This window comes from Diabrotica undecimpunctata, chromosome 9 (assembly GCF_040954645.1).
Source record: "Diabrotica undecimpunctata isolate CICGRU chromosome 9, icDiaUnde3, whole genome shotgun sequence".
Taxonomy (NCBI): Eukaryota; Metazoa; Arthropoda; class Insecta; order Coleoptera; family Chrysomelidae; genus Diabrotica; species Diabrotica undecimpunctata.
The window spans coordinates 29750315-29773708 of NC_092811.1; the positions used below are offsets into that span (position 1 = coordinate 29750315).

General features: G+C 33.4%; 2 protein-coding genes across 3 annotated transcripts in view; one reads left to right on the forward strand and one right to left on the reverse strand.

Annotated features, from left to right (window-relative positions):
- Positions 1-23394, reverse strand: part of cmpy (crimpy) — a 617633-nt gene that overhangs the window by 379096 nt on the left and 215143 nt on the right. The window lies entirely within an intron of this gene.
- On the forward strand, positions 14984-22116 carry LOC140449733 (uncharacterized). Its single transcript, XM_072543052.1, has 2 exons — positions 14984-16171; positions 21804-22116. The coding sequence occupies exons 1-2, from the start codon at positions 15147-15149 to the stop codon at positions 21994-21996; spliced, it is 1218 nt and encodes a 405-aa protein (XP_072399153.1). The 5' UTR covers positions 14984-15146; the 3' UTR covers positions 21997-22116.

Here is a 23394-nt window from a genome sequence, read left to right on the forward strand (position 1 = left end):
ATTTTACCAAAGTTTGTTTTTGTTCCTTTTTAAAAATCTTCGCAAACTGCTGACTGGTCTATTTGTCTCTGCGTCTGCTATTTTTGTAACAAAAAGTCAATTTTAATGAGGCACGATGAGGGATTTTGATAAAAGGGATAATTACCCTCAAGATATCAAAGAGATCGTATTATTCAGGGTAAACTCTCAACCTTGTCATTGAATTTTTGCTTTTTTGGTCGCTTTGAATTAATTAACGCGTGCAAATTACAAAAATTTTCATTATCTGCAATTCAACAAGGGGATAATTTTTATTTACATTTTTTTCTTGTAGTCCGAATAACCAAGAACGGAGATTATCTACACGAAATATAAACACTTAAGTCAAAGAGATTTAAGATACATACATAAAAAATTCCCTCTAATTGAAATATATATTTATATATATATTTACTTATATATATATATATATATATATATATATATATATATATATATATATATATATATATATATATGTTCGGATGGCAAACACTCTTACAAAACGGCTACCAAAAAAACCCAAATCAATAAGAGCATTCAAAAACATCTCAACCCCATTCCATCCAAAAAAGAAACCTTGCCGCCGGATCAACCCAAAATCTTTCTACCTTTTATTAAAGGTGTCACTGATAAGATCAGTAGAACTCTTTTTCCTCTAAATATCCAAACCATCTTCACTACTCACTCCAAGTTGTCCAATCTCGTCAGATCCGTAAAAGACCAAATCCCTAATGAAGACCATGGTGTCTACGAGATACCCTGTTCCAGTTGCCCACGTACATACATCGGACAGGCAAACCGACGAATCCATAACCGTATTTACGAACATTATATACCTGCCAAACATTCCGATACTACTTTAGCCGTAGCCCACCATCATATTCAAACAGGCCACAAAATAGATTTCGAAAAAGCAAAAACCATCGCCCCCATCCGCTCCTAAAAATCGAGAATCATTCGTGAAGCTATCGAAATCGAAAAACGGCCTAACAGCTTGAACACACGCGATGACGCGAAACGATTGCCGGCAACATGGCGACCCCTGCTTCAGCGACCTCCCATCCACACCGCTCAGGCCACGTCAGTTCAGACCACGTCAGCGCATACCGTTCCCGCGCATACAGCGAGTATAAAAGCAGCCACACAGGGTAAGACCGGTTGTCACTCGACACTGAGGAGTAGGTAGATTGAGACCTCAGTGCCGAGAGACAGTTCTTGCAATACAGAACACGATACTGGTACGTCTCGAGTGAGGGGAGTAGGCAGCTTGAGACCCCGAACTCGAACCGAACCGTATCACTCTTGATAATGGCTCCAAAATGGGTGCCGAAACGTCGAGTAATAAATTCTCAACGCGGTTCTTCCCGAGAACTAAGTAATTTTGAGTATATTCAAGTTGAATATATGAGTATATTCAATTATTCATTTATTTGAGGGATGAGTTAGTTTCCACCTCCATCGTGAACTAGCTACTAGGATGTATACCATTCAGATGAGTTTAAAAAGACACTTAAGCATCCCTGCCATGGGGCCAAATGACGAATATATCGTCAACATATCGTAGCCAACATCTGGGTTTGAGCATTGATGTGGATAGTGCTCGGATCTCGAAGTCTTCCAAAGATATTGGCAATTACTGAAGATAGTGGAGAACCCATTTGGACACCGCTTATTTGTCTGTCGAATAGATTTTCTAAAATGAAACAGGTGTTGGACATACAATGTTTAATGAGAGATAAGTGGTCTTGCTGGATACTGTATTAAGTTTTCAGAATGTTAAGAGTTTTGTCTATAAGAATGTTTGTAATGAGTTAAACGATATCGAAACTTACTAGAATGTCTGACGGTGAGATAGGGTATTGCATAAGAAGTTCGATGAAATAAAAAGAATTTTTGACGAATGATGAAGCATTTTCGGCGAGAGGTTGTAGAGTTTTGGCCAAGTACTTAGCCAATGGTTGTGTCGATCAGTTGTATGCACTGACAATAAAGCGTAGAGGAATATAGGTTTTGTAAATTTTGGGTAGGCCATATATTCGTGGTGTTCTGGAAGACTTTTCACAAAAAATAAGTACTTGGTCAAAGCTCTACAACTACATCCTTATAATTGAAAAAAAAAAATCCACAAGGAAAATAAATTCATGCAACTGGCTGTATACCATGTATCACAAAAAGAGGTTTAAATCTTTGTATGTAGGTATATTTAAAAAACCCTTAGAAGGGCTACATCAAAATAAACATAAACGTTTTTGGAATCATAATTCCATCATCAGGTTAAAAGCAGGTTAACATGCCTGAGCCACCAAAATATTAGGGTAAAACCCTTTACAAAAATTGAAGTTACCAAAAAATGTACATGTTGTTGTTAAAATTGAATGATGTTTAATATTTTATTAGATTTAACTTCAGGCAACACATAACCATGCCTCACGTGAGTACCAGCGTCCGGAGGGTAGACCTCTTCAAACGGACTTCAGCTGGTAACTGAAAAAAAAAATTATTTTTTTCTTAAATTACTGATACTTAACATCATTTTTATTTATTACAAGTACGATAACTCTATAATTTTACGAAATAAGTTATTTTACATAAAAACTCTGCATGGTATAAATCTAAGATATAAATATATAAATCATTAGATATAAAATTTTATCTATATTATACTAGGTATGTTAAAAAGTATGAATTTTACTCAAATATTTCACAATATCGAACAATTAGATTATGAAAAGTTGTTTGAAAGTAAAAATTATATTTTCATATGTAATTACGTCCTTATAATTGAGTAAAAAAATTTGCACTATTTTCTCATTCTATATTCTATTTATTACAAGAATGATAATTCTTCTGTTCCGATAAAAAAGGTTATTACCTCTTCAATGTTATTATCATATGGAAGAGTTTATCATATTTTTAATAAATAAAAATGATGTTTGGTATCGGAAATTTGAGAAAAATTAGTAAAATTTTTTTTCAAATTTCGAAAGCCTGGAAACGCCTAATTATCTTTTAAATGGATTATCTGCATTGTACAAAAACCGTTATACGTCTATTTTGCACTATGGATATTTTCAATTTGAAGTGAATCGATTTTAAATCAATAGAAAATCGATGGTTCAAATCCTGGACAGAAATAAAAAAGGGTTACTTAAGAGTATAAACTCCATATAGTCTGCTACTTAGCCTAAAAAACGGTGGTGTATCGGATATACCCATGGATGGAGATAGGGATGGCGACTTGCTGTCACTTCACATTCCATCCCTATTGGTCGAGTGTTTACGATTTAAAAACCAGAATATAAATACACTGAGATGCAAAAAAAACGCAACGGAGAAAATTTTGGTCAAATTCAAAATATTTCAATTTTTATATTTTTAGCCATGTTTTGATGATTTTTTTAGATCACTGTGTAAAAATTTATAAAATTTAATTTAGTATAGTGAGTTTTTTAATAAAATGTTGTATTTGACTTATTATATGGAGTTATTCGATAGGTGGTTTTTTATCCTAAATTTGAAACATCCTGTGGAATAATTCCGTTAGCGGATTTTTATAAAACCTTGTTTTTCAGTTGCAACCATTTCTTCTAAGTATAATGTTATTTGTTTTATGTGAAAATATGGATTGTTTCATTTTTAGAAGCTTTGCCACCCACAATTTACGACTTTTCCTATTATTACCATCATCTTTTGTATTAATTTGTAATACGACGATGGGGGCTTTGGTGACTGATATCGAAGAAATGTCATATCGACATCCCAGAAGCACTGTATTTAAAAAAAGATTAAAAGCAACGACATGATCTTGGTTTTAATGAACAATGATAACAATAACATAATATAAAAAACAACTTAAATGTAACTCAACCTAAGTAAGCAAATAACAAAGAAAAACTACTAAAAAATAACTTACTACTTTGTATTGCCTCTCTTAGCCTCTATATCTGCCTGTAAACGTCGGCTCATACTGTCTATAAGATTGCGAATATCATCTTGCTGGATGTTTTGACAGTCCTCTTCTAGATCCAAGCGCAGTTCGTTAACTGAGGATGGTGCGACTTCGCGACCTCTAATATTTCTACCAAGCATGTCCCAAACGTGCTGTATTGGGTTTAAAACTGGCGAACACGCTCGCCAGTTTATTTTATTAATACCAACTTCCTCTAAATATTGCGTGACACACATTGCAGAGTGGGGTCGCGCAATATCTTGCATTAATACAAAATCATCGCCGATATATTGAGAAAAGAGTACTACGTGATTCGCTAAAATTTCATCAATTTACCTATGTGCCGTCAACGAACCTTTAATAAATACCAATTCAATGTGCACCTCTCGGGATATTCCTGCTCATACCATCACCGAACTCCCTCCATGGCTAACGCGGGGACTGAAAGCGCACTCCGAAAACCTCTCTCCAGTTCGACGCCATACTCGTTCTCTCCCAACTGATGAGTGAAGACGTAACTTGATTCATCCGTAAAAAGAACATTACTCCATTGTCCAAAATTCCAATGTAAATATTTCCTGAGAAATGATAGTCTAGCCACTCTGTGCCATGGAAGTAATTTGGGCCCAGTTGTTGGTCTGCAACTTTGCAAACCAAATTAATATTATCTTCGACGAACTGTAAATACACTTACATTATTGTCTTGAACCTCTTGAAACTGATTTCTGGTTTGCACCGCTGTTAAATGACGTTAATCCTGCAAAGCGTTGACTCGTATAAAACGATCATCTAAAGCGGTAGTTTCGCGCTTCCTGCCACTTACCGCTTTACTCTTGTTTGTTCCAGTTCGTATAAAACGTTCCACTACCCTTTGGATGGTAGAGTGATGAGTGTGTAGTACTCTAGCCACATATTCATAATTTCGCTCATCTTCAACCAGAACAACGGCTTTCGCACAATCTTCGACACTATAAACCATGATTAATCATAGGTTAACAAAACTTAAGTGTCAATATTATGACACAATGATAACAGTCACCAAAGCCACCAAACAAATAACACAATGCTAAGGAGATATGGTTGCAACCGAAAAATAAGGTTTTACAAAAATTCGCAAGCGAAATTATTCCACAGGACGCGGACGTTTCAAAGTTAGGATAATACAACCACGTTTTATTTAACCCCATACAATAAGTCAAATATAAAATTTTATCAAAAAACTGACTTAAAATTTATAAATTTATACACAGTGTGCTAAAAAAAATCATCAAAATATCGTTTGCGTTTTTTTTTTGCACCTGAGTATAGTTATAAATAAAAACGTTTTTACTAACAATCGTTATATTGGTTATTTGGCAATTAATTATTTTATCTAAACAAATTATTAAAAGAAAACGTGGTCTACCATTTTCATTTTATAAAATAAATGTCTCAAATAAAATAAAATTTCAATATAAGGCAATACTTTTAAGATGCCCTCGTGAAACGCCACTGCTAAAGAGTAAATAATTACGAATTCGGAAACATTGCGCTGACCAAATAATAATTTGCTAAGACGAATCGTAAATTCGTCTGTTGTTACAGCTGGCTCATTGTAAAAGACCGCATATTATCCATTAAAATGTACGGAGAGCTATCAAAAAATGTTGGGAGCCCATATTATTTATATTTTTTTATTAGTAAACGGCGTATTTGATTTACACCTCGTACAATTCGGATATCGTATTACATTTATTAACCACCCTACTTAATTTCTTATCAGAGTAAATAAAAATGATACTTCCATTTATTTTGTTGAATTGTTTGATAACGTTGTCTTTTTAGACAGCTTTTCCAACTTCAAAGTTTACAAAACTTGCTATACGTTTACTAAATAATTAACCTAATTTACATGATTATTCCAAGAGTGCACGTTCCGGCTCAATGCTTTATATTCATTAATATGAACGGAAGTTAGTTTGCATAGTTTATTCGGGGACAGTGTCTGTGTCTGGCCGAAGTTCTTATTGTTTACAATGCCCACAGCCAGTATTTACCCAAACAATCCCTGATTAAACTAGATGACCCTTGTCACTTACCTCAGGACCTACCCCAATTCCAAGTTTGAATAGTATAATTGACAAGGGTTGTGTTATGTAAAGTTCGCTTGAAAAGTTGTCTTCACATGGTCGATGAAGCGGTACTGATTAGAGGAAGGTGGACGGCATGTCGGCGTCGTATTACACTGTCAGATGTGGACAAAATAGAACAGGGAGGACTTAGGAGGTCTAAAGTCATCTCTTAATTAAGTTATTTTATAATATTAAAGTGGTTTTCTTTTTATTCTACTCCTTATATATACATCTCGATATTTCCTTCAGATTCAATACCAAATTTTTTTCTTTTTTTTTTTTTTCATATTTGATATTTTGTCATTGTTATTGTGATACATACACAGGCCGACATGATTTTTGGTGGTTTGAGTTTGACAAGTGTCCCTAGCTAATACGGGTACGCTGATTCTGAATATGAATTTGATTTAAGCCCATCACGTCAAAATTTTTCACAAAATTGAAAAACCTACTAAAAAATATACTAGCGCAAACAAATACCTTATTGATATTTCGTAAATTGTATTAAAATTATTTCTTTCAAATACTTATAGCATTTGAATAGCAACACTGCCGATAGCGAATATTGTTAGTAACTCTGTGAAGATCTCAACATAATATCCATGCTTTTGGGTCAGCAGTCTGGATTCACAAAGTATCTATGTTTTTTTGCGAGTGGGGCAGTCGAGCACGAAATTTACATTACTTAAGAAAAAGTGATCACTCAGAGAAAGACTTGTACTAGTTGACCCAAAATTAGTTCTTTTGCTCTCCTCTTCGCCCAAAGTTAGGATTGATGAAGCAGTTTTTCGCAGCTTTAGATAAACAAGATGACTGCTTTAAATATCTGTGCGACAAATTTCCTGCACTTTCTGAAGCTAAACTTAAAAAACGAATTTTTGTAGGCCCCCAAATTCGAACCTTAAAATCGGACAGATTGTTCCAGAATACAATGACTCAGGATGAATCTGAGCATGCAGTTCTTTCGTAGAAGTCATGGACGGTTTCCTTGGAAACAAGAAAGTCTCCATACTATAAAGAAAATTGTAAAAAACTGGGATGCAATATGAGCGTCAAACTTTTTCTGGATTCCCACGTTGACTATTTTCCCGAAAATCTTGAAGCTGTCAGCGAGGAGCAGGGAGAGAGGTTTCATCAAGATATAAAGGATCGACGTTACCAAGAAAGATGGGATATAAGAATGACAGCTGATTACTGCAGGACCTTAAAGAGAGACTCGATCACAAAAATCCATAGAAAGAAGACCACAAAACGCAGTTTTCATGGAAAAAGATAACGGTTTTATTCAAAAAAAAGAAAATATTCTCTAACGTAGGTTATACTGAATTCTTTTTTTTTTAGAACAACTCTATTTTGCAGTGTAATTTTGTATAGTTTCAATAAACAATTTATTTCTCAGTATTTTTGCAATTTCTATGAAAAATTTCAAACACACTTTTCTTAAAAACCTGACGTGCTTGAAAAAAACTAAGTACAGGTTCGTAATCAGCACATGTCATTTACTATAGGACACCTATTAAACTTTAAATACTTGTTAATGAAAAAAAAAATGTAAGCCTGTTTTATCTATTAACTACAGATATTACGTTCAGATGAAATGTTTAATTTTTTTTTAATTATAAAGTTACGGTTTTGTAAAGACTATGTATCAAATCCACCAAGAGCATCCACCTTGGGACATATGGCTCATACTCTCGTCTTTAATATTCTCTATTTTGGGCTGTTTGCATTTATCTCATTCCAGCATTTTAATTCATATCGTCTGATCATTTAAATAATACTATTCCTTCGTTTTTCTCGTCTATAACTTTATAATCTTTTGTGTATAATTATTTATGCATTTATCTCATTCCAGCATTTTGATTCATATCGTCTGATCATTTATATAATACTATTCCTTCGTTTTTCTCGTCCATAACTTTATGATCTTTAGTGTATAATTATTTATGCATCTATCTCATTCCAGCATTTTGATTCATATCGTCTGATCATTTAAATAATACTATTCCTTCGTTTTTCTCGTCTATAACTTTATGATCTTCAGTGTATAATTATTTTGTTCCATAAGTCTTGTCTTGTGAGTGCTTGTCTCAGGTTATGTTCGGTCATATTGAGTGTTTATACTTAAGTTGAAGAACATAGAGTTGGACATACATGTCCTGAAATGGTAACAAAGTAACTTTAGGTGTTTAAATTATATTTAACTGTTTAACTTTAATTGACTTTAAATTATATAATAAACGGTACTAAAAAGAACTGAGTCTTTAAAGGGTCGACCTGGACAGTGGTTCTTATCGCGGTACAAGAAAGTGGGTTAGGATGATCCCATGACAGATGAAGGCAAGAGAATATTTCTCTTTCTTTAGCCCTGATCCTCCAGAGAAAGTGTAGTGATTATCGTAATGTGGTGTTTGTCCATATCCATGGATCTCTCTGCCTGATCATTTCTTTTAACGTATGCATATGTCTTTTGCATATTTCAGTAATTTGGTCGATCCATCTTGTTGAGGATATTCCTCGTGATCTTCGACCTTCTACCTTTTCTTGGATAATAAGTCTTTCCTTGTGTTCTGTGTCTGCTCTTATAACATGTCCAAAGTCTTTTAATTATTGGACTTTACTGGAAAACAGTTTGCTGACCTTTAGCTCATTTAAAATGGAATTATTTATCCTGCCGTCGGTCCACAGAATTCATAAAATTCTTCTCCATCTGCATTATGCTTTTTTTACATCATTATTTACTTAAACATAGTCTATTTGATTTACCGTTTAGCCATCCAGCGATCTCCAAGTGCCGTTATGTATCTCCTTTCCCTGAGAATAGGCACGATTTTTTAAAATCAATTAGTGTGTGACCATTTTCGTTCGTTGTTGAATGCAAGCTTTATTTTTCTATCTTATGCATAAATATGTCCCCTTTACCTATTTTGGCATTTACATCACCAAGAACTATTTTGACATCATATATAGGGATGCTTTCATATACTTGGTCCAGTAAGTTTTAAAAACTGTTCCTTTACCTCTATTTTTTTCTTTTCCAAAGGTGCATGTATATTTACAAATGCTTTTTTTTTAACTTTGAAAAAATTAGAGGCAAATATCGAGCACAATTTTAATAATCAAATCTTACCCAAGTACTTTCGCTTTCTACAGCATCATCAGGGGCATCTGAAATAAGCCAAGAAACGTTTTTTTTTTATTTAAATGAAGAAACGTTGATTAACTTCGATAAAAAACTCGAAGTTAATGGATGATAAAAGTTTTTTGTAATTAACGTTTTAGACTTACTTCGTCAAATTTTGGGCTATCCAGCAAGCGCAGAATGTAATAAACATGAATTTAAACATAAATTGTACATAACACTACACTGAAGCATAGACAAACAGTTTAAAATTATTTAAAAATTATTATACGCTTTATTCTTGTCGGCAACAGGAGAGAGAATGGTATTTAACGGAAATATTAAGGTGACATGTGACATATGACAGCTTTAATGGGCAGTCACAATCATGGATATGTGATCTGCACATATTAACATTCTGTGTAAGTAAGCTGGCATTGACCAAAGGTCCAACTAACACTACTATAGAAAATTAGCTTATGAAATATGACATATAGAATATTTTAATTTAATTAGATTGCATAATCCAGATCTCACACTTACACCTGTCTGTAATAATAAGGTTGTTAGTTTGAGAGAAAATGAAGTGGACATAAAGTGTGAATGAAAGAAATAGACTAAACAATCTATTAGACAGTGGGTGGTTGACTACGATAAAATGCTCTACCAGGCACTATCAATACTGTAAAAAAGAGTAGAAATCTGACCATGCAATTGAAATACTTAAAATTAAAACAAAATTGAAAGAAGTGTATAAATGGGGTATAATTCAAGTAGTTCAGTTAAACCCCCAGTCAATGGGAGAACTATAAAACTAATATGTAAAAGCGTTACTAAAGACCAACTGACCAACAGTGGGAGATGTTGAAATATACAACTGTGGAACTGGTATATCTAAATTACGCAGAGGTATAGAGAGTGTAATTAACGCCAACTATAGATCAATTGAACCTGAGCAAGCTAGTTTTGTAAATTGTTGAAGAATACAATAGTAATGTTGATCAAAGTATGAAATTAATAAATTCTTAATAGGTATACTCAGTGCAGGAAGTCTAAACAGCCTAGCTGGGTCCACTACGAGGTGAAGCTGCAATAAAGTTTTTAAAAATAGGTTTAAACTTAGTACAATTTAAATTAATTTGAGTATTAAGACAATGAGAGTTTCCATTTGTTTCCTTTGTGATCTCCAAATCTTCCAATAAATTCAACTCCAAATAGTTTTTCTTTCTACTGATGTCATGTAAAATAGACGAACCAGTATTGATGTTCAAATTGTGTTTACTAGATAATAAATGTTGACCAAAACTTGAAGAGTTTGGTCTTTTCAAATGTTCTGAAATTCTAGTAGAGAACTTTCTAATGGTTCTACCTACATAAGAGGCATAACAATCATCACACTTTAATTTATAAATACCACTTTTGTTAATTGTGTTCATCCTATCTTTGGTGTTGATTAAAAAGGAACCTAAAGTGTTGTGTGACTTGAAGGAAATTTTGATGTTTTCAATTGTAGAAGTGAAAAGTTTAGCTATTTTATTGGAAATGTTGCTAATATAAGTAAAAGAGAAATATCTGGTGTTATTTGAAGCAGTAGGTTGAAGAAGACATTGTGATGAATATGCAAGCTTTTCTGCGATTTTGAGTTTAGCTCTATTTAGAAGTTTATGGATAATGTTAGGATCATAACCATTAATGAAAGCAATTCTAGTTATCATTCGAAAGTGGAAATTTAAGTAACCTGTGAATATAACTATTGAAAGCAGCCATTTTATGTTGGGTTGGATGGTTAGATGTCTCATGTATAATATGATCCGTTTGGATGGGTTTTCTGTAAATATTGTAATCAAGAAAAATTTTATTATGAGACATAGTCATATTCAAGAAGTTCAGCTTATTGTCAGATTTTGGTTGATTTTTGTTTATTTTTCCTTTACTCTAAGAACGCTAATTGAATTGGGCGTTAGTGAGTAACTGGTCAATGTAATTGACAGATCCTTTACTGACAGGTCCATAAAGGAAAAATAAGGAAAGATAAGAAAGAGCATCAATTTGTCGTAAAGTGTTTCGCAGGGTTCAGTACTAGGTCCCATCCTGTGAAATGTCCTGTACGACGGGGTGTTGAGGCTACATATGCCAAGGGGATTCACTCATATAGCTTATACCAATGATCTCGCATCTTTTTTTATGAAAAAAAGCTTGTTTTTTTATGGCTATATTTTTGATAAGTTTCTTTAGCTTCCTAACTTTCCGGTACCTGAGAAAAACTACAAAAAAATGTGTGATTTTAACTAATTATCCTGCCAAAGCCATTTTTCAGAAAAAAAAAACTAATTATCTTAATAGTTACATGTTCTTTGTCAACACATGTAAGTACGCTTTTTTTTATTGTGTCATAATTTACGTGGGAAATTTAAAAAATCACAATGGGGATAATTTAATCAGGTCTGTGGAGCGAACTTGATCTCTACCGGGGGCAAATTTGATAACATTTTTTCTAAAGAAACCTTAAATTAGTGCTTTCTTTTCAGAAAAAATAGTTCCAAATTATATAAAAAAACTTGGTGCTTGTCCATATATCGACTATGATGAAGTAGGAGTGGAAAATGCTTTCCATAAAGTTCTCAAAGAAGGATGGTACTTACATCGAATTGCCGAAGAGTATTAAATTCGCTATGGAACCCTTAATAACAGCTATAATGGCTGACATGGAAGAAAAAATGGCGGTCAGACTGTATTTTCCCAGAACGAAGAAAAAACCATTATACAGCGTGTGATTACCTGGAACTGATTGGGTATATTCATTATACTGAGACGGAATAAAGGAGAAATTACCCACAAAGTGGCGACCAATATTAAAAGATCTAGTGCTAATATTTCAAAAGAAACTTTAGTTGCCTACTTTAAGAATCTGCGTAGAGAATTAGAAAATATTATACCTAATAATATATTCAATTACGACGAGACCAATGTACAAGATAACCTCGGAAATAAGAAAATGATATTTTAACGCTGCACCAAATATCCCTAACGGGTTTTTAATTTTACTAAGGCAGCAACAATTATAATGATATGTGCTTCAGCTTCAGTATTGCTGTTACCACTATATATAATTTATTAAGCAGAAAAAATGTGGTTACAATGGACTGAAATGGTCCAAAAGGATCACCTTGCTGTATTGGCAGATGCTGGTCTATAGGCTCTCGATATAATCGCACCCATTATGGATGGATAGATTCACAGACATTTACGGATTGGTTTACTTTGACCTTTTTACCACATGCAAAACGTCTTGAAGTGTCAAAAACCATAATAGGAGATAACCTTTGCTCACATTTTACAGATGAGGTATCTTAATGCGAACAAAACAATATGGGCTTTATATGTTTGGTCAAAAACTCAACGAATGTGACCCAATCACTTGATGTCGATTTTTTTCATCCCTTTTAGATGGCTTAAAGGAAAACTCTTAGTGATTAAAGAAACTATTACCCCACATTAACCACAATAGATAAAATAGATTTTCCAAACTTGTTAAACACTACCCTTCAGCTTCAGACAAAAAAACAAAAAAGCAGTCAAAAACAGCGCTATAAAACGAATTATTATTTCCTCCTTTGCAGCCACGGGAATTTACCCTTTCTCTTCCGAGAAAGTTTTAAATAAGTTACCTAGAGAAGACAAAGAAATAAAGGGCCAAGTCGACAATCTTTTGGTACATTATCTAAAGGATAAAAGATATTTAGCTGTACCATCCAGAAAAATAATAAGCTTACCAAACTAAATATTGAGCCAGGGAAAAATGTGCTATTGCAGCAACCTTATGTTAAATCTAAGTTAGATATAATTTAAACAGAGCATCTTCAATGCCCCTGAAAATGCTCTGAGCGCGAAAGTACTTGGGCAAGATTTAATAAAAAGTGTGGTCGATGTCTGCCTTTATTCATTCATTTATTCCAGGATTTAATCATATATCACTTTACCCATTTACACGTTCGCGGACAAGACGGCATATCCCGTCACGCACACAGGGACAAGACGCGATATGCCGTCCAAACAAACAGCTCGGTATAATACTCAAAGCGGCATTTTTCGTCGTGCGTATATTTGTTTCCCCGTACGAACACGATTGATGACCCAGCACACATAAAAATATTTCGTAAATTGTCCCTGCATACTCTTGTGTTTTGGTGAATGCACGTGAATAATACTTTCCTACATTTTTATGCTGTAAAAGTTATACACACTGTTTAAATTAGTGCAAAGCAGTTTTATGTGTTTGGTAAGTGTTAATAAATCTTTAATTTTATATACTTGGATTTTATAATGCAAAAACTGAACAAAAAAATAAAAAAATACTTAGAGTGCCGTGGTTTCCCGAGAAAATTTGTCCTTAGACGAGTCACTAATGCTATTTCGCAGTCGGTTGAGCTTTCGGCAGTATATTAAAAGTAAAAGCGCCAAGTACGGAATAAAGTTCTACTCTGTTTGTACCGGCGATGGTTACGTGCTAAATTTGAAAATATATTCCGGAAAAACAACCAAAGCGACTGGTGTACCAAAACTTGAGCAACTAGTTATCTCTCTGGCGCAGTCATACCTAGATCGTGGACATCATATCTTCATGGATAACTTTTATAATAGCCTCTCTCTTTCTAAGATACTTCTTTGTCAAAAAACCCATACAACTGGTACCTTACAAAAAGATCGTAAAAGAAATCCTGCCGCAATCGTAAAAGCCAAGTTAAAGAAAGGTAAACCCGTTTGGAGCCGATGTGGTCAAGTATACGTTTCAAAATGGAGGGATAAACGGGATGTTATTTGCATTACCACGAAATATCATCCCAAATTGATTACCGCTAAAAACAGGTATGGCGTTGAAAAGGTAAAACCTGAGAAAGTAGCTAATTATAACAAGTTTATGTCTGGCATTGACCGTAGTGACCAGATGATTAGTTATTATTCATCTCCGAGAAAAAGTATTAGATGGTAGAAAAAAGTAACGTTCCATCTACTAGACATTTCTCTTTGGAATGCATTTTAAATAAAAAGAACATTAGACGCACTGTTATCGTTCCTTCAGTTTCGCGAAGAAATTGTAAAAGAATATTTAGGAATTGATAAAGATGAGCAAGATGGAAGAAACTTGGTGAAGACGGGACCATTACATGGTGGTAAAAGGCCACGATTGGATCAACAAATAGCAAACAGAAACACTGATTCTGGCATGCACTTTCTTGATAAAATACCAAACCCAAAAGATCCAAATAAATCCTTTTATTTGAGATGCAAACATTGTACATCAAGATCTATACGAAAGGGGACTAAGTACCTTTGTAAGACGTGCTTCGGCAGGCCAGCTCTTTGTGTCGAACCTGGCTTCGAAGATTGCCATAGACAATAAAATTGTTGTTTTTAACCAATTCGTCCCCTCCCCTCCCATTTTTCGTGTGACGGGAAACGCCGTCTTGTATCCAGCTCACGAAAATATACTTTGCTAGAGACAAGACGGTATTTGCCGCTTCCAATTTTTTTGCCAAAAATGTATGTTTTTCTCATAATAAATCATGCTACATATTTTTAACTTTATTTTCGATAAAACGACGTTCTTCAGATGTGCGTTTCTACGAACCCTTTGTTATGCCATAGTGTCCGCGAATGGGTTTATTACCTGAATAAAAGGAGGGACAGATCCTTACGGTTACTTAAAAAGTGACAGGCCGTTAAGAAGAAGTAAATAGCAAAGTGAATGAAGTTTGTGAAAATCAAATTAAAAATCAAAATTAAAAACGTCACGTAATGACTCATGTGGTGTCAAAATAAAATAGAACTGATAAATACAAAATTTTAGTAAAAAACAGTATTAGCATTTAATATGTGTATATGAATATTACCGATATGCAATGCACAAGATTATTAGTACTAATAGTGTAATTATAGAAATAAAATGAAATCATCGATAAAAACTGCAAGGAGAGTAGGACCACCACCAAGAAAGTCTGAAGATATCTACAAAAAAGAAATAGTAACTACAGTACATGCAAGTATAAATAAAACTGTTCCTTGCACAAACAAAAGAAACGATACTAACAAAACTTGCAGCACTTCTAGAACCTCAAACAAAGAAGTAAGAACTATTTCATTGGAAATTCCTGTACTTGGTTTAGAACGAGCAGTGGTGTGGCCTAGGACACCATCTAAACTAAAATTAAGAAAAAAGATTGAAAAGAACTCTATCCAGGAGGAGGACGAACTTGAAACTGTAAATAATATCGTCCATATAAGTGAAGACAAAAATAATTCAAATAAAAAGGAAAGTATAAAATCAGTGGTAACTAGAAAACCTTCGCCATCTATTGTGACACAGAACAAATATTCAAAAGCATCAGTAAAATCGAATAAAGAACATCAATTACTGCCAAATCATGATGTTAAAGTTGTACACAATGCACCAAAAGGCAATGATAGTTCTATGTTGGAAAATACTAGTAAGTCAACAGTAAACAGTATACTAGTCCCAAGTAACGCAATAATCGATATCAATAATGAAAAAACTGTAAAAAAGACATCTTCTTGTGCATCCAGAATACCAACACCGAAAAAAAATCAAAAAGTTATACCCAACAAGAAACAACCAAGTGACTTAAAAGTCAATGAGTTATGGAAGTCCAAAAAGATTGACCAATCAATAAAAAGAGAAGAAATTGAATCTACGTCTTCTTTAAACAGCAGCAGTAAATTAGGCAGTGGAGTAGCTTCTTCGACATCAAAACAAAGGTCAACTTTAAAAACGGATGTAAAAATCAAACCAAGTGTGGAGAAACCTTTGAGGAATCAAAAAAGTGTTGTAAGTGCTCAAAGATTATCATATGTTTTTAAGAGTAGTCAACAAGCAATCAGTAATACAAGAGGTAAAGAGAAATCGGGAATAATTAAACAAAAAGTTGCTACTCCGGCCAAATCGAATCAAAGGTTAGTAATACGTCGTTATTTATTATTTTCTCTATTTTGCTTCTCACTTTTTTCTTTTTACCGAATTAAATTTACAATTAAATTGCTTATGTGAGAAACCCCAAAGGTGAAAAAATGAACATTTTGAGAAAAGTTAAAAAAAACTGTTCTATTTAAAAAAAATTTTAAAAATCATAAAAGCAAGTACCCCAGTATAAAGTATGAGTACTTTCTGTAAACTTTTTAGTAAAACAAAAACAAAACTTCCGATCTTGCGAGAGATAAAGAATAAAATAGCGGTGGACATGAACGGTTTCTACAATAAACATAAAACTTTTTCTTGAAATATAGTTTACTCTTCTTCTTCTTTTTCTTTATAAACAATTCTGCTTATTCATTGGCGGAATAATACCTATATGGAAGGTTGTCACTCCATCTTTACCGCGGTCGTCCGATACTTCTTCTGCCGATTGGTGACTTATCTCTTCCTATTTTGACGACACGGTTCTCCTCCATTCTACTTATGTGGTTATTCCATTCTTTTTTTCTACTTTGTGTCCATTCATTTATACACTGTACGTTATATTTTCTTCTGTTTTCACTTATCCTTCAGCGTATTTCCTGTATTTCTTTTTAGTACTCTCATCTCTGCCGTTTGTTGGCTTTATAAATTCTTTATTTCATTTTAGTGTTAATCTATCTGTTTCGCCATATAGTGTTATTAAGGCATCCTCTCAGTCAATTTGCTTTTTGTACTTGATCTCTCACTACTTTATCCAGGTCTCCATAGCTAGACAGTGTAATTCCCAGGTATTTTATTTCCATTACTTTTTCAATACTGATGCCATCAATTTCTATTTTACATCTGGCTGGTTTTTTTCTGACTACTATTGTTTTAGTTTTTTGAGATGAGATTGTCATAATAAATTATTTTGCTCTTATGTTAAAAATGTCGTCCAGTCTTTGCAGACTATCTTTATCTTGAGCTATCAATATTCCGTCGTCTGCGTAACAGAGTATTTTTTTCTTTTTTTCCCATTCTGTTTCTTTTTTAACGGTTTTGATGATTTCTTCCATGATCAAATTGAAGAGCATGGGGCTCAGTGAACCCCTTTGTCTTATTCCGCTGCCTATTTCTATAGGTTCTGTTTCTGACTTATATTTTGTTGGTTTGGTAGATGTTTTTGATAGTTTTTATAATATTTAGGAGCACTTCTCTATTATACATAAGATGGATTACATCTTTGAGTCTTACTCTGTCAAACGCTTTCTTTGGGTCAATCAGACACAGAAATGCTGGTTCATTAAATTCTAGTGATTTCTCAGTGCTTTGTAACGAATATTGCATCTGTACAGTATCTTCCACTACGAAAACACTGTTGTTCATCACCTTATGCTCATCAACTTATCCTCTGATTCATTGGCACTTGTAAAATTTTAGTTGTAAGTTTTAGCGTTGTATTTAACAAGCTTATACCTCTGTAGTTTTCTGGCTGAAAAATAGTTTATTAGGTCGGAATAAGATGGAGTATATTAAAAAAATAATCCGCCCAGTCTTTATTAACATCGTCTTTTTCGCCATCAACGGTTGGCCATTTAAATATTTGCCGATAAAAATTTTCAATGTTTTCATCTTTTCCTTCGATAAACCTCGTAAACTTTTTGATACTCAACAGCTTTTTGCACTTATTGGGACTTTTACATTAGAATATGCAACTAATTCGGCAAAGGATGTGACAACAGTCTTCTTCTTCTTCTTCAAGTGTTGTCTCCGCTACGGAGTTTGGCATTGGCTATTCGTATCTTTGAAGCTGTTGCTCGAAATAATTGGTTAGATGTGCACTGGAAACAGTCTCTTAAATTGCGCAGCCAATATATACGTCGTCTCCCCACGCTTCGTTTGCCTTGAATCTTTCCTTGGATAACTAATTGTAGCAATCGGTACTTTTTCCCTCTCATCACATGACCAAGATATTCCAACTTTCTTCTCTTGATGGTGATCAACAGCTTCCGTTCTTTGTTCATTCTTTAAAGAACTACACTATTTGTTATTTTGTCTGTCAAAGGTATTTTCAAAATTCTTCTGTATATCCACATTTCAAAGACCTCTAGTTTATCGGTATTGCTCTTGTTTAAAGTCCAAGTCTCTACTCCGTACAGCAGTATCGAGTAGATGTAGCATCTAACCAATCTCCTTTTCAGGTTTAAGTTAATATCATGACTTCCCAGAATGTCCTTCATATTAACAAAAGCAGCTCGAGCCTTTCCAATTCTAGTTTTTATTGCCTCTGTGTTGTCATTGTTGTTATTAACGCTTGTTCCCAAATATTTATATTTGTGCCCCCGTTCGATTTCGTTATTGTGAATGTACAGGTTTGCAGTCAATCTTTATTTTTTTGAAATAATCATGAATTTCGTCTTCTTGGCGTCTATTATTAACCCTTTCCTTTCACTAGTTGTGACTACCTTGTTTAAAATGGCTTGCAGGTCTTCTACTATCTCCGCCATTAAAACCGTATCATCTACGTATCTAATATTATTAATTGGTTGGTCGTTAACTTTTATCCCAATCTCTTCTTCCTCCAATGCTTTCTTCATAATTTCTTCCGAATAGAGATTAAATAGCATTGGTGACAGCACACATCCTTGTCTAACTCCTTTTTTAATTTGAATTTGTAGACGTTCCTAATCTAAATTCATGCTTTATTGGGCCATCAATAAAGTCGCGAGCAACACCTTTGTCCTCCTTGCTGTAGCTAAAGTGCTTAAAATTATAAATCAGAAAAGAATCTTTATCTTCCTTTTTAACAACTCTTCCGTAAGATGCAGTAGACAAAGGATTTTTTTCTGTAGTAAACGGGTCACCATTTTTTATAGTCTTTGATAAATGTATGTATTCTCTTCATCTATTACATATGGGAAAAAAATTGTGCTTGAACTGGCAATCAACGAAATGTATGCTTTTACTAGAAAAAGCCGGTCATCTTTATTAAGTTTTTTTTTCACCATAGCAAAGTCCCTGTCACATGTCATGTAGCAATGTCCCCTTAAAATATGAAAATATTTCATTTTTTGTGGAATTTCGCTGTTTATAAAATTCCTCATAAAGGAGCAAATCTCATTTGGTCTTTTTTTGCCCGTACTTTCCTGATATAAATAAAACATAGTTTTTCCAGTTTTTAAGTCGTGAATGTTAAAAAGATTTACAGTTAGTTGATCAAGGTAAAATATGTTTTAAACAGGACTTAGAGGAAGGGCAAGATTTTGCATGTAGTCCACGCAAATTGCTCCTACCGTGGCATCTGTTTAGCCTAACTTTTGAATCGACTTCATCCTGCTATAAAATATTTTGGCTCTTCTTTGGTGAACAATTTTCTTTGCCACAGCTACATATTTAGTAATGTCGTTTCGGACCTTAAACTTAATTTTGTTATAACATTTCTCACAGGTGTAGTAGGTGCGAAAAGGCAAGCTGAAACACTCCTTGAATATGTTGCGGTAAAAGCTGTACTTCACAGATGATTCGATATTATTGTAAGAAATAGTTCATGCATTTTCTTAAAGTCCAAATTTTCACCAAGGTGAAATTCACGGCATAATTTGAATATTTTCCTAAAAATGGAACCACCCCTCCAGGTTTAGCATTCCTTGACGTATTTTTACCTCTTCTATCGTTAGGTGATTTTCTAAACAAAAATAAGTTAGCCAAACACCGAATACGGTCTTCAGTGGTCTCATGAATACCAACAAAAGTGGTTTTACAGACACTATACCTGCCCAAACTAAATGACACAGAGTATTTATATGATTTGATTTTTGGTTTTGAATTATTTTGATCTACTCTAGGTCGATTCCTGGCAATTTCTGAATACTCAATTAAAGTCTGCATATATAAATTTTGTTCATTTTTCGTCTCCAGAGCATAAAATTTATTAAAAATCTTTTGCCGATTTCCTTCAAAAATTTTAAGAAACCAGCATGACCTACAACTAAGTAAATGTAAAAAGGTTACCTAAGTGATATTTAATCGACAAAAACATTTACAACGAATATCACAATCTCTCTCTTTTATCTCAAATATTGTTATTAGTGATAATAAAGAAATTGGCGAAACCCTGGCAAAAGGTTCGATATAAAATTTAAAAGCAAAATAAATTCTTCTTTACTAGAACCATTAATACACACCCCTACTCCGTCTTTTTACGAAACAGTTAAGGTTATTACATATCTGAATTCGTCATTCTCTTATGTAGAACTCACTTCTGTCATTAAAACTCTTAAGAACACTGCTTTTGGTCCCGATAATATTCCCTATATCTTTATAAAAAAAACTATCTTAGGTCACCTTAAACTTCTTGAAATATCCAATTTAATCTGGTTATCCAACAAATTTCCGAACCTGTGGCGAACCTCAATTATAATACCCATTAAAAAGCCTGATATAGTTCGCTCGTCACCTAGTGCTTATAGACCAATATCACTCACTTACACCATGTGCAAAATCTTAGAAAAAATTATTAACAAAACTACATAATTACTAAAGAACAATCAGGATTTCGACGAAATCGCTCAACTCAAGACAATATAGTAATTCTCCAAAGTAATATTTCCGATGCTTTCAACAAAAGTCAAGAAGTCGTCGCTACTGCATTTGACATTGAAGGCGCATTTGATATTAGCAGGCACTCTATACTGAACAAAGTAACCCTATATATTATTAAGAGCAATATATTTAATTTTATACAAAATTTCTTATCATCAGGATCGTTTAGAGTGTCTGTCAATGGTATTTTTTCATCAGTACACACTCAAACCGATGGATTACCACGAGGGTCAGTATTATGCAGATAACCTAATAATTTACTGCCACGGATCTGTCTCTACAACTTCTAACCTCTCATACTAACTGACGTTGTAAGTTGTCAGATGTCATCCACTAACCAACCTACTTGTCAAAGCTGTCAATCACAACTGACAGTCAATCACATGATCACCGATCAATATTCGGTCAAAAGACTTTATCGCCTCAAACTCAATATACAAGATCTAAGTAATGCTGACCAAATAAACTCCGTCTTAAAATATTTAAAAGACATTTCATTGTAAGATAAAATTTTGTATTTTGTAACATAATTTATTGTAAAATTTTTTGTTTTATAATCGTCCTTGTGTAAGTGGCCTTAGTATCCTAGCACATTAATTTTAAATAAAAAAAAATGTCAACAAGGTATATTTTAGTAGATTTTATGTATTTCTTAAAATTGTGGTCATACAATATGGAGTTAATTTAACTCTTAACAATTTTATCTTCTCTCTCTGTAGGTAATTTCCAAGGGTATAGCCTTCTAGGTTGTTGTTTGAAGAAGGTGTTTGCTATTGAAAAGTCAACATCTACACAGAATAGTGCTACTCTTTTCCTTCTAATGTTTTTGGTAACGAAACCATATGCATTTGTGATCGATTAGTTTTAATTTTAGAAAAATATTTCTCTTCGGCATTGGTAATTTAATTGACAGTTTCCTCTTACTTCAGTGATTTTCAATATCAAATTGGTTAAAAAGGGTGAAACAGACAATAGAATCTACATTGTCTTAAATTTTAATAAAATATATGTTTAAAGCAATCATTAATTTAATAATTTCTTTATTTTAAGCCGTTCGTATATAAAACCTAATACCAGAAATGAAGAAATTAAACAATCACAAAAAGGAGACGTCACTTTTAAAAACGACAAAGACATTGATAAACTGCTAAAGGATGTAAACGACATGAAGATTTTTAACAAAGAAATACCTGTGCCGAAGAAAAAAATTGAGCCATCAAAGAAAAACGTCACAAAAATGTAATGGCGCTGACACGTATAACAAAAAGTTATAATGTATTGATTTTTAGACAACACACAGTTACGGTTTATTGGAGTAGAATAAATGATTAAATATATTTCCCTAATAAATCAGTTCTCATTCTTTGTTTAGTATTACGAAATTGAAATGTCTACTTATTGTTCAATGTTACGCATTTTATTCGTTTATACATAAGGGGTGTCGCAAAGTTAGGGTAAAATCGGAATTTGGTATTATTTAAGTATTATGTTTATATGGGATTAAGCCACAATTATCGGTTGTAATTAAAATTACATTTTTAACCAACTAATGTTGGACGTTTCTATTTCCACTCCGGAAATCGTTTTAAAAAAATAATATTTCAAAAATTCTGCCAATTTGTATAGTCAAAAAGTTGTTATTAGTAGGTTATATTCTTCAAAACATTATGTAAATTTTTGACTGTTGGATTTTGCACAGCTAATATGAGTGCATGTAAAGTCAATTTGAGAAAAGAAAAAAAAACGTGTTTTGCATTTTATTTGTTAATAACCAATTAATGATGTTAGCGTGCCTTTAGAACATATACACCTCTAATAGTTTTTAACATATTTTAAAAAAATAGTGCAGATTTTTTAAATAAATGAAGAAAAAAGAATGCATTTAGCGAGTTTTGCACCAAAAAATGTTACATCAATAGTTTGGAACAAATTTTATTCACAAAGAAATTAAACAGTTATTTACATATTACATTAAATTGGTAAATTAATATCGCAAGGTTTTAAACTACTTCAGCCAGCTTCAAAATCGTTTACAGAAGTGTGGTTTTCCACCCTTCGAGGGTTAACAAGATTTTCTTTAAAGAAAACCAAATCAGGATTTTCTTCCCAGGCGTTTCCATAATGTTTTTTGAGAAGAGAAATTATTGTCGATTTATCGCCTTTGAGTTTGCAGCCAATAGGAAGTTGAGTAGGATTGATACGTGTCAATTTTATTCCTCTCTTAACAACAGACTTGGCTTCACCGACGTCAACACAATAATTGGGCTCACCTCGTATTAGTGCATTGGTTTTCCCTTTAGTAAGCACAAACCTTTTAGCCTTATTAAACTGAAAGTGCCATGAGAATGGTGCTTTGGTGTTTACTTGTGCTTCATTCTTCCAGTCATACACCTGCCAATCTAAACCCAATTTTCTAATTGTCGACTTATTTGCTTATATTTGCTATAATATCTTCGTAGTCAGAAGTTTTTAAAATAATGGATTTCTTTTTTACCTCTCTTTCAATCATTCCGAACAACCTATCAGGTGGTATAAAAGAATGTCCCACTACGGGGAATATTATGTTAATGGTCTTTATGTTTGTGGGAGCTTTCGTCATCAACCAAACAGAAAGCATGGTCATCATTATAATATTCTTATT